The sequence below is a fragment of the Chiloscyllium plagiosum genome, unplaced genomic scaffold (genome assembly GCF_037043375.1).
Source record: "Chiloscyllium plagiosum isolate Xiang-an unplaced genomic scaffold, Cpla_swu_hap1 HiC_scaffold_18, whole genome shotgun sequence".
Lineage (NCBI taxonomy): Eukaryota > Metazoa > Chordata > Chondrichthyes > Orectolobiformes > Hemiscylliidae > Chiloscyllium > Chiloscyllium plagiosum.
In genome coordinates, this window is record NW_028270156.1 from 65,646,308 (window position 1) to 65,658,995 (window position 12,688).

Sequence of the window (12,688 nt, forward strand, 5' to 3'; positions counted from 1 at the left end):
CCACATCTGAGCAACGGACACAGTAGATGAGGTGTTCGGATGTGCAGGAAAACCTCTGCTGGATATGGGAGGATCCTTTGGGGCCTTGGACAGAGGTGGGGAGGTGTGGGTGCAGGTTTTATACACCTTGCGGTGGCAAGGGAAGGTGCTGGTAGTGGAAGGTGGGTTGGTGGAGGGGGGCGTTGACCTAATGAGGGAGTCGTGGAGGGAGTGGTATCTGCGGAATGCTAATAAGGGTGGGGAGGGAAAGAGTGGTCAACAGGTCCGAATTCCAATGGTCTGCATTCCACAGAGACAACTCCCTCCATAACTCCCTCGTTAGATCCACTCTCCCCACCAATTCACCCTCCACTACCAGCACCTTCACTTGCTGCCGCAAGAGGTGTATAGCCTGTGCCCAGACCTCCCCCTTCACCTCCGTCCAAGGCCCCAAAGGATCCTTCTGCATCCAGCAGAGGTTTTCCTGCACATCCAAGCACTTCGTCTACTGTGGTTGTTGCTCTTGATGTGGTCTCCTCTACACTGGGGAGACAGGATGCCAACTCGCAGAGCATTTCAAGAAAGATCTCTGTGGCACACATGCCAAACAACCCACTGCCCTGTGGCCGACCACTTCAACTCTGCCTCCCACTCCACCAAAGGCATGCAAGTCCTGGGCCTCTGCCTCTGCCAAATCCTCGCCACCCGGCGCCTGGAGTACCGATGCCTCATCTTCCATCTTGGAACCCTCCTACCCTCCAATCAACATCGATTTCACCAGTTTCCTCATCTCCCCTACCCCACCTCATCCCAGATCCACTCGGCACTGCCATCTCAAACTGTCTTACACCTGTCCATCTTCCTTCCTACAATCTGTCTTCCTTCCTGTCCATTTACCCTCTCCTCCAATCTGTCACCATCAACCCCATCTCCATCCACCTATCGCCTTCCCAGCTACCTTTCCCTCCCAGCCCCACTACCCTTCTATACATCTCTCAGCCCCCTTACCCCCACCCCACATTCCTGATGAAGGGTTATGCCTGAAGCGTTGATTCTTCTGCTCCTTGGATGCTGCCTGACCTTCTGTGCTTTTCCAGCACTATACTTTTCGATCTAGTTTGTATTGACTCAAGTTATCAAGTGTACACTAATGGTGCTGTTCAGTACTAAATTTTCTGCAGATTCCAGTTATTTTGCAGCCAACTGGTTCAATTTCACTTGTACATTTTAATTTATTCTTGATGGGAATAAGCATATCACTTGACTAACTTCAAGAAGTCTGAATAGAGGCAGTTGACGGTAGAACTGGGGAGCCTGTGTCCATCAGTTTTTTGGAAGCCTGCAGAGGGGAGTCTCGGTATAATCAGATTAATCCAATAGGATATTCAGGTTTTTTTTGGGTGTATTCTGAAATGTGACCAATCTATTTTTAACCCAGTTTAGAAAATATGACTTAAAAATAATGACCCTATCTACTTCATGCTACAGAAATCTCCTCTTGCATTGAAAAAATATTGTTATCTCACCTTCTAACTATCATTCCATTACATCTTCAAACTAAATCTTGTGATCTCCTTACCATTGCTTCCCTAAATAGATCTGTCAGCACCATATAACTGGGCGGGTAATCTGTCCCCTCCTTCCTGCCAATGCCACCCTCAAATCATTTGCTAAGCAGCATGCCTGACCAGTCTAATTAGACATTTATCTAATTAGACATACGCCACTGTTTTTCTCCCTCTCTCTAACAGCTTGCCTATAATTGAGGAAATTTGTCATGCTGGGGCATTACACAAGCTGGCATCTGGCACCAGTATTCTCGATACTAATATGAATAGTCATGACTCTTCCTCACCTCCAGAAGTACAAGAGATATACACAGAATTCTGTTTCTTGCAGAAATTCTAAAAAACTACAGACTTTATTTTCTACTAACTCATTGTTTCTCAGATATCAGAACCATGAAGCTCATCTCCCTCAGCTTCGAGGTCTTAAGAAAGAGGAGTCGTGGTAAGAAATTTGACCTCTCCAGCGTGCTCTGCCATTCAGTGTGAAGATAAGCAAGAGTAGGCCAAATGGCCCCTTGTGATTTTTTTTTTCTTTCTTCCCCCCCCGCCCCAATTCAGTAAAACATTGAGTGAACTTCTGCATTAGTGTCACTCTCCTGCCCCATTCCAGTAGCCCTTTATTTGCATAATGTCCAAAAATTTAATTATTTCATTCTTAATTATGCACTGTAGAGCATCCACAGCTTATAGGACAGAGAGTTGCAAAGATTCACCACCTCATCCCAGTCTTAAATGGCAACCCACTTAGAGTCATAGAGGTGTACAGCACGGAAATAGACCCTTTAGTCCAATTTGTACATGCCAACCAGATATCCTAAATTTGCCAGCAGTTTTCTCATGTTCCTCTAAACCCTTCCTATTTATATACCCATCCAGATGCCTTTTAGATGCTGTAATTGTCCCAGCCTCCTCCACTTCCACTGGCAACTTATTTCATAAACACCCCACTGTCTGTATGAAAATGTTGCTCCTTAGGTCCCTTTTAAATCTTTCCTCTCTCACTCGAAACCTATGCCCTCTAGTTCTGAGTGCCCTACCCCAGGAAAAAGACCTTAGCTATTTATCCTATCCATGCCCTTCATGATTTTATAAACCTCTATTATTCTAAGAATATGACCCCTAGTTCTAGCCACCATGTTTCCTCATTAGGTATGCCCCTCTTCCCAGCAATCAATTTCGTAAATTTCCCAATGTTGCTCTAAAGCGAGGATATCCTGCATTACAAAAAGGGACAAAACTGTATCTCTCATTGGCCCTAAATAATTACAGCAAGACTACCTTTTATACTCTAAACCTTTTGCAGTAAAGGTTGACATCCTATTTTCTTTTATATTTACTTGCTGTGGCTGGATGTTAACTTTGTGTTTTGTGTTCAAGCCTCAAGCCTTCTGTATACCAACATTTATTGTCTCTAACCTTCTCAAGAACTAATTTCACAACTGCCCATACTATTCTCCATCTACCACCATCTCTCAAAATCTATACTCTTTTGCAGCTTTAACCCTTGCAGCTTAATTTTCCACTTAACTTTACATCATCATCCAATCATCAAACTAAATTGGATACAGAGGAAGGCAAATCTCTGGTGTATGGGCGGCTTGTAGTGCTGGGCAGCTTGTAGTGCTGGCATACCTGAAAGTTGTGCTGGCAATACATTAACCTGAAGCCTCCCACCTCTAGGCAGAGCTGGCTACATGTAGGTATCAGCAGCCAGCATTAAATTTGCATGCCTCGTATATTCGAAGCACAAAGAGTTGAATGTTCATTGCAATCTACTTGTCAATTTTCAGACCTTTTTTATTTTCACAACTAAGGTCTGTACTGCTTGAAGTCAAAAATTGTATTGGAAATCTGGGATCCTCTTACCCAAGAAGATATTGATAAAATCAATCTAATTGCTACATATGGGAATTAAGGGATATACTAAGGTAGGTAAGTAGAGTTAGAGTGTGCATCAGCCATGATCTAATTGAATGATGGACCAGGATCAAGGAGCTGGATTAATACCTAAGCCTTGTGTGTCTTGGCAGAGGTTGCCAAGATTAATGAAAAGAACACATGATTCAAAGACTGGTGTGGGAGAAATGAGTTCTGGTTTGTGGGGCTCTGACATCAGCATTAGAGGAAATGGGCTATTCCTTTGGGGCAGTCTGCACCTGAACCTGTGCCATGATCAGTATTCTAGTAAACTGTATAACTAGGCAAGTAGAATGGGTTACAAATTAAACAATGAAGGTGAGGAATATATGTAGTAAATCAAAGACTAGAGTCAAAACAGGAGAGCAAAATAGTAATGTGGACAATGAAGGTCAGCAAATGACAGGAAGAGAACAGAGGAAATAAGGATAAGAATACACCAACAGTGAAGACTAGATCTTACAAACTTAACAAAAAACAAAATTAGTTGCTCTGCATCTGCATCTGCCTATCGTTCATACCAAAGTCAATGAAATGGTAGCACACACTGAAGTAAATAAATATGATCTGATAGCCATTATGGAGAGTGGCTGCGTGGTGATCAGGATTGGGCCCTGAATATTGAGGGGTGCATGATATTCAAGAAGAATGAGAAGTTTGATAATGGTGGAGAAGTAGCTCTGTTAATTAAGGATGGCATTGGTACCTTAGTTAAAGACTGTCTGGGTTCAGGGGATGAGGATTTAGAATTGGTTTGTAGGAAAAAGAAGCCATTAGTGGGTTTTATTGGTCTACAGCCCTCCTTAAAGGATAAAGTGTACAGAACAAAATATTGAGTGCTCGTGATAAAGGATTTACAATAATCATGGGTGATTTTAATCTTCTTATCACTGGAAAAATCATTGGCATTATGGCCTGAATGAGAAATTCATGCATATAGTAACACATTCTGGAATCAACCAGAGAGCAAACAAACAAAATCAATTAATGATCTCAGAATAAGGACACCCCAAAGTAAAATTTTCAGTTTGACAAGGTGATATGTGGGTCTAAGACTCTTTTAAACCTAAATAAGGGCAATCTTGTGGGATTAAAGGCTGAGCTAACTGAAGTGAACTGACAAACCCGGCTAGGGATAGGTTAAATAGAGAAGCAATGATAGACGTTTAAAGGGATAATTCAGAATAAGAATGTTCCTGTTGTTAAGAAAAATCCTAAAGGGAGCACTAAAATCCGTGGCTAACTAGAGAAATTAAGAAAAATGTCAAACTTGAGGAGGAATCATACAGTTGCACAAAGTGAGTAGCAAGTCAATTAATAGCATACATAAAGTCGCAGAGAATGTTAATGAGAAAGAAAATAGTGCACAAGAGGAAGCTGCGAAAAATGTAAAACAAATAGCAAGAGTTTCTACATTTATTTAGAAAGGAAAAAGCAAGTGAAGTGAGTGCTGGTCCTCGAGAGAGAGAGAGAGAGAGAGAGAGAGAGAGAATGGGAAGGGAACAGTAGATAATAAGAAAATGGCAAATGAAATGAACAAATATTTTACTTCTGGCTTCACTATAGAGGATCATAGGAAGCTGAAGGGAGAGACCAACCTGTGAAATTACAAACACTAGGTAAGCGATACTGATTAAACTAATCAAGTGCAGGATGTCAAGTCCTTAAATCCTTCATCCTAGTGTCTTAAAAGAGGTGGTTACTGAGGTGGTAGATTTGTTGTTGTTAATTTTCCAAAATTTGCTAGATTGTGGAAAAACTTCATGAGATTGGAACATTGTGAACATAATTCTTTAATTCATGAAGGGAGTGTAGCTGGAAGCAGGACAATTTAAGGCAAGATAGCTTGACCTGTGTTGTGGTGAAATTATTAGAATTGATTATTAAGGAGGAGACAGCTGGATACTTAGAAAAACCCAAGGTAATCAGGAAGAGTCAACATGATTCTGTGAAAGGGAAATTATGTTAAATCAATTGCTGTGGATAAAGTGAAATCTGTAAATGTATTGTACTTGGATTTCCAGAAGGGATTTGACAAGGTGCCACATAAAAGGTAGAAGCTAGCAGTGTAGCAGATAACATATTAGCAAGGAAAGAAGATTGGCTATGCCAGCCAGACAATGTACACATTTGGATCTGTCCTGGGACATGAGCTTTTAACTCTAAAACTATCTGTCATTAACTCTCACCGCCACTGCTTTGTAATAACTACTAGTCATGGGACTGGGTTAGTGAATATGACTATCAAATTCAGTGTTACTTCTCAGTGGCATCAACTATATTCCAACATGATTTGGGAAACATTTTTTGACTAGATATCTCTAGATTTAATTATTGCCCCCCCAAACCAAAAAAAACACATTTTTCAATGCTGGAAACTTAAAGCCACACTACCATCTTACCTACTTTATGTATTTGAGCTTTTGATCAGAGGGACTGCAGTGCTTTCATACCATTTTTATATCACAGTTGTCCTCTTCATCTGTGAGGGGAAAAAAATGGAAAAAAAATGCATAATTTCGAAATTCATGTTGTTTTACTTATTTTTAAACAGCAAGTGCAATATCTTCCCCCACAGTGAAAAGGCTATCATGATGTTTTCTGAGTTGATGCATCTTACTATGGCTGTGTATTCCCTTCAACAGCCAGTCAGTCTTCACTGAATGAGGCAGAGCCACCACCAGTGACCACAGTTAGTCAGCTGACAGAGGCCAGTGCAGGAACAAGTTCAGATTGGCCCTTGGAGAATGCAGGTGGCAACTCCTCCTCCTCTGCACAACAGACGGATATGAGCCCTACAGCATCAGGAGCCGGCACTGCTACTACCGGTAGGTCACAAACCAGTATCTGAGCATATTCAGCATAGAATTCAGGCAACCATCTGGATGCAGACGTTCATCTATCTGGGGCAGGTAGTGTGACTCAACCTGCTGATGCAGCAAGGAGGAACTCATGTGATTAGATTTGTTGTACTCTTGCAGGGCAGAGGCAACATAACTTGAATTTTGAAGTCGTTTTATAATGTATCATCAAAACCTCTGATGCTGTATACAAGGTTTTCAAGAAGGCTCAAGTATATTGTAAAATGTAATCACCATCTGTATGGCTGGCACAAAAATCTGTTTTCTAAGTTGGCTTATTTATGTATGCAATCGAAACTCAGTCCAAGTTCTGATTCAAATAGGCTACATATCACGTAAACCAATGAATTGACCCTTTAGTATTCAGAGTTAATTGATTTTGAAAAGATGGTGTGACTCCTATTTTTTTGAAAACTTTTATTTTCTGATAAGGGAGAAAATTGCTGCTGTGTTTCTTCATATTCTAATACAGTAACAATCCAGCTGTATTTACAAAAATTCTGATGGAACTATAGATAATAGAAATTAGATTGGAAAACTACCACAATATTTTCAAAATATTCAAGACATTGTAAAAATGTTAATGTGTGCACAGAGGGTAATATAATCCAAGAACTTTGCTATGCAAGACAAATTACTATCAGCATAGATCCATTACTCTGCATGTTTCTGGTCAATGAGTTTAACTTGATTTTTGCTCAATCTTTCTTCCAGCTTTACTTGTCAATTATTAGAATGATAGAAGTATTACAGACTAAAGTAGACCAAATCCTGAGAGCCATTGCTGTTCCTTTAGTGATCTAGTGAGTGAATATACTCTGCCAGTACAGGCTGCTTGTAATAACCTTGAAGGTATGCAAGTAGAAGCAAAGTGTAAGTTGCAAAGAAAAGCATAGTTCATAAAGCTTCTAAATGTTATGTTTAATGCAGAAGCTGATTGAAAATGGTGACTGATGAAAAGATAAACTGTCAGAACATTCAATTTACTGATTTAACACAAAGATTGGCAGTAGAAATTTGAAAGTTCAAACTTTAAGAATTATTCCTCCATGTGCTGTTCATAGTTTACTTCAATTGAGACTGCATCACCAACTTTTAAGTTGCACAATGACTTTATGCATACCCTGTATCCATACTGAACAGGATGGCAGAAAAGGTCCAGGTCTGTTGCATAGTAAAAACAACCAAGGTTTGCATACTCGATCAGTAAACATTAACCCTGATGAAAACTCTGTACCAATGAATGTTGGAGAAAGACACAACTGCGTGAGTGTAGTACCTCCCTAGAATCAGGTAAACCATCAATGGCACCCTAACTTCAGTCAGTGGCTTGACGAAAAGATGGGTGAAAATCAAAGTGGATTTAAGGAAAACGAGCGAGAGAGTGTATGACAATTGGACAAAACCATGTTTGCTACTGTAGTTAGCAGCTCCTGTATACCCTCTTCTTCATGGACATACAAGTTATTTCTGTTTTCAAATCATATGTCATTAGTCAATAATAAAGCCGTTATCTTCTCATGGATAGTTTAATTAATTTGATATTGGTTTATTACTAAAATAAACTCACTCATCTAACCAAATATGTCTCTTACATAGGGCAGCACGGTGGCTCAGTGATTACCACTGCAGCCTCACAGTACCAGGATCCCAGATTTGATTCCAGCCTTGGGCAAGTGTCTGTGTGGAGTGTGTACATTCTCCCTGTGTCTGCGTGGGTTTCCTCTGGTGCTCCGGTTTCCTCCCACAGTTACAAAGATGTGCAGGTCAGGTGAATTGGCCATGCTAAATTGCCCATAGTTTTAGGTGCATTAGTCAGAAGGAAATGGATCTGGGTGGGATACTCTTTGGAGGGTCGGTTTCCACACTGTAGGGAATCTAACCTAATCTAATCAGGTTTTGAAATGAATCCTCATGTTCTAATAACAAATCTTCACATCTGACAAGAAAGGAAAAAGAAAAATCTTTGTTTTTCTCATATTTAGAGAAACTTCCCAAGCCTATTGATCAGGGTGCTTCTAAGAGCAATTACCCTTCTGATTAATCTTAAGGTGAATTTACTTGCAATAATAATTTTTGCCCTTAAAAGAATAGGCTTGACGCCATGTAGATTTCCCTTCATAGCAGGACACCTAAACAGTATCTGGAACAAGATACAAATAGACATTGGCCTAGAGGATATTATAGAGTGAACGTGGGATGATTTGTAAACCAGGATGGTCATTTATTAACAGCATATTAAGGCATCCAAAGCCAGTGAAGGTTGACAAGAACACAGATGAATGATACAAAGTGGCAAAATTCCAGATGAAATTAGAGTTCCGTGCCCCTTTTTTCTAACTTTGAAAGTATTTTTAAAGAACTTTTATTTACTTTGTGTCTTCATCTTCTAGATTCCTTGCATGCTAAAAAAGGTTTTCAGTGGCTCATGAACATTTTTTAAAAAATCAGACTTCCAATCTAAAGCATAAACTCTTAAGAACAGACACATTTTAAAAAAAAACACTAAACCAGCAAGCTGCTTTGTCAAATATGCCAACGTGGCAGCCTCCAAGTCTGCTGTGGTTTGTCCACAACATAGTAAAGATAAGGTCAGTTCATTTCTGGTCAAAAGGCATATCGCAGTTGAAATGTTAATTCTCTCCAAAGAGGCTGGCTTGACCTTCTGAGCATATTCTGTTTTTGTTTCAGGCCAATTTAATATGTTTGAGACCATGTTTGTCGATTTTTGTTGCCTAATGTAAATGTTGCCTGTGTGTTTTTTGTTTCCTTTTTGTTATTTTCAAGGAGTGTGCCAAGCTTGGCTCAAACAATCTACTGCAAGGTCTGTACTTCAGTCACGTTTGAACCGCCACTCAGGTTATCAGAGCACTGATGATGTTGTCCCCTCTGAATTTTCCTTTGTAACAAGTGCATGTCATTTATTTTTCCCCCCCTCTAACTAGATATAGCAAGCATTAGAAGCACAATTGCATTGTGTAAACAGAACGGTGAGGGAAATTGTTATATAAATATATTTGGATGATTCGCATGTAATTATTTGTCCTTTTTATGAGATTATAGCCACGCTTAATCATTTTGCACAGCTGCTGCACAAAACAGCATGAGTTATTAACCCAATTTCTATAAAGGTTGCAAAAACCTTCACAAGTAATTTCATGTGAATTGTAAAGCACCACACATCAGTTTGATTTCCTTCAGTGTCTCTCCTTTGGTTCACAGACAGTTGCAATATATTTTTTTAATATTGGTTTTTATAGTTCTCCCAACGTTTCTTTACTGCAAATGTGACACTTTTCTATCATTTTTATGCTATTGGCCTCAGTTCTGCTTAATGTTATTGGTTCTAGCCACATTTTCCATGCTTGCTTATTAGCTTGCTCTGAGTCCACATCTCAATTTGTTAACAAACAATTCCTTTTGGTCAACAGGAATATAGAAGGCTACACATGTTGCAACAAATTTTTTCCGGAGTCAGTAAACATATGAATTTTCCTCTGTGTTTCATCTAGTGTCTCTAAAAACTAACAAAAATCTCAATGAGTACATTATAACTTTAAAATAGTTTCAAATCACCAGATAGAAACTGTATTATAGCTGTTTCTCGGGGTCCCAATCTCTTCTAACCTCTTCCATCAGGCAGAATATACAAAAACTTAAGCACACGTACCCCAACAGGTTCAAGAATATCTTCTCCCCTGCTGTTCTAAGACTTCTGAACAGGCCTCTCAAATTTCAGACCTAATGTTGATCTTAATTTTTGTGTACCTTCTTTGCAGCCATAACTTTCTATTCCTCGCTTTGTTCAATCACCCTTTAGAGGAGAAAGTGAGGTCTGCAGATGCTGGAGATCAAAGTTGAAACTTTATTGCTGGAACAGCACAGCAGGTCAGGCAGCATCCAGGGAACAGGAGATTCGACGTTTCGGGCACAGGCCCTTCTTCAGGAATGATTCGACGTTTCGGGCACAGGCCCTTCTGGCCATTCCTGAAGAAGGGCCTGTGCCCGAAACGTCGAATCTCCTGTTCCCTGGATGCTGCCTGACCTGCTGTGCTGTTCCAGCAATAAAGTTTCAACTTCAATCACCCTTTAACCTTTGTGTAGTATGATCTGCCTGTACTGCACACAAAAGAAAACTTTTCACTGTACTGAGGTACATGTGACAATAATAAATCAAATCAAAAAGGTTTGGTGAAGTTAAAATAGGGAAGCAAAGTTCACACAGCTAACTTAATGCTAAGCTCTTTAATCAACATTTATGCATCAACAAACAATTGGTTCTCAGCTGAGAATTTGTTTGGAACTTATTGCTGTGGATGGGAATTGCAACAGATTTTTGAGCAGTCTGACCAAATCTGGAATTTTTTAATAAATGGTGGGCTAAATCCAGGACCAATTTCTGACAGATGCAATTTTTGCCAGGAGAGGAAAGTGGATAGTCCTGAAAAAGTTGAAAAACCTGCATTCAGTGGCTCTATTTGAATTTTGTGCCAAGTGCAAACAGGCTGCAGTCAAACTGTTCCAAAGACCCTAATTCGCAATCAATTGATGGTATAGACATAAATATTCTCAAAGGGCAGATATGTTCTGTTTCAGTGTTCTGATCTGAAGTTGCTTCTAATCCCTGTTCTTTAAAAATGAAAGAGGCCAGCTGCGGTTGTCTGTGAGAAACATTTTAAAATCATCTACTGGACTGCTTTGATGGCCATCAGGAGATGGTTCGGAAAACTTATTGCATTCTGTTTGGTCAATTTCAATAGAAGTCTTTCTTGGCATTACCCAAGGATGTTATTACATTGGGCAATGATATTTGTTTTAATCCCCACATGATGCCTGAATTTGCTCATGCTGGATAGATGAGTAGGTATTGAGATTGCGTAGTGATGTGCACTATCATGCATTGGTTTGGATCTCAGTAACAGTTTGGTTTAGAAAGTAAATGCACTCCATGTTTTATCTTTAGATATTTACCCAATTTCCTTTCGAAGGCTACATATAAAGCTGTTTCCGTAGCTGTCTGAGCCTGGCATGCTCCAGAAAAGCTAGTTACATGGAATTACATAGAACCTGGAGGTGACATGGGTTTGAGCCATACAGCAGCAATTGCAGAAGCTAAGGCTGGATGCCTTAACATATTGTAAAACAACAGGGACTAAGCCCCAGAGAACTGAGTTGGGTCTCCTTACCAAACTGCTTTGTCATTATCCTGCCCTATAACCACCAGGATCCGTTTGCAGGAACGGTAGGCCCAACTCTATCCTTTCCCCTCTTGCCTGGAATAAAAATTTGGCTTGACAAAGCCCTTTAAACTGAGGCTCGTCTGTTCAGTCGGGAAATTTCGCTACTCAAGCTATCTACCTTGGTAGCAAATATATAACCCATGGTCTTTGTTTTTCTATATTTTCAGCCCCTGAATTTTACCAGAACTTGTTTTCTTTGACTGCACCACCAAAGCTGGTCCACTCCAACACTGCCTAATCCCAGTCCACTCCAAAGATAAAAATCTTACCCTACTGTATTCAAATTGTTAGTACTTCTTTGAAAGCCTCCCTATCCCTCTATACAGTCTCCAGCAATGCTCATTCCACACATTCTGAGCTACTTGAATTATGCCTGTGTCCAAGCATCCTTTCCCATGTTCCAAGCACAGAACTTTCCCACGTCAAAGTTTCTGCTCATGTTCCAAATAATGCTGCCCCAGATTCATTATTCTCCCACTGCACAGTCCCTACTCCCATTATTGGCATCCCCTACGATCCTACGATCAGCACGAAAATATTTGTGCATTAGCATCACTAAAACTAGACTGTTCAGTCTAATTGGGTATGCTTTCCATGAGTTTCGTCCTGCTATACTTCAACTAACCCTATTAGCATATCTTTCTATTACTGTCTACCTCATGCAATTAAGTAGAAGCTGGATAAACCCGTTTCTCCTTCAGATATGTATATTATTCTCTTTGTGTAATATTGAATCAGTATCTGCAGTTGTCAGTTTACTGTAGTAAGGCTGGTTACCCAGAATTATATATAACATGCAGAGTAAAACAGGTTATTTGGCCCAATCTGTCCAGGTTTCTGTTTATACTGGAAGTCCCCAGACTACGAACGTTTTCCGTTTTTTTCCACTGTTCGCAAGCCTAATTTGTGCGTAAGTTGGAACAGATACAGGCTAATTAGTCCACCTGTTCGTTAGGACGAAACATTGTAAGTCAGATTTTGAAAAATAATTTTTAAAAATGAGAAGTTGGAGGTCAGTTCGTAAGTCGGGTCCTCGTAACTCGGGGACTTCCTGTAATCCATTTGAGTCTTTACCCATTCTTTTTTTATCAGTAAAGTCCTCAACTTCCTATCCTGTCTCCTG

At 40.0% G+C, this 12,688-nt stretch overlaps 1 protein-coding gene across 5 annotated transcripts in view; it reads left to right on the forward strand.

Moving 5' to 3' along the window:
- The window catches only part of ambra1a (autophagy and beclin 1 regulator 1a), a 390,498-nt gene that overhangs the window by 350,446 nt on the left and 27,364 nt on the right, over nt 1–12,688 (forward strand). For 2 of the 5 annotated variants that reach the window (XM_043706210.2, XM_043706207.2), the window contains exon 18: nt 6,110–6,292. The exons of 1 other annotated variant lie outside the window; for it this stretch is intronic. In XM_043706210.2, coding sequence (XP_043562145.1) covers nt 6,110–6,292 — 183 coding nt within the window. Of the gene's footprint in view, nt 1–6,109; nt 6,293–9,112; nt 9,365–12,688 lie in introns of those variants that run through there. 2 more of the 5 variants (XM_087996752.1, XM_087996751.1) reach the window with 2 other exon arrangements.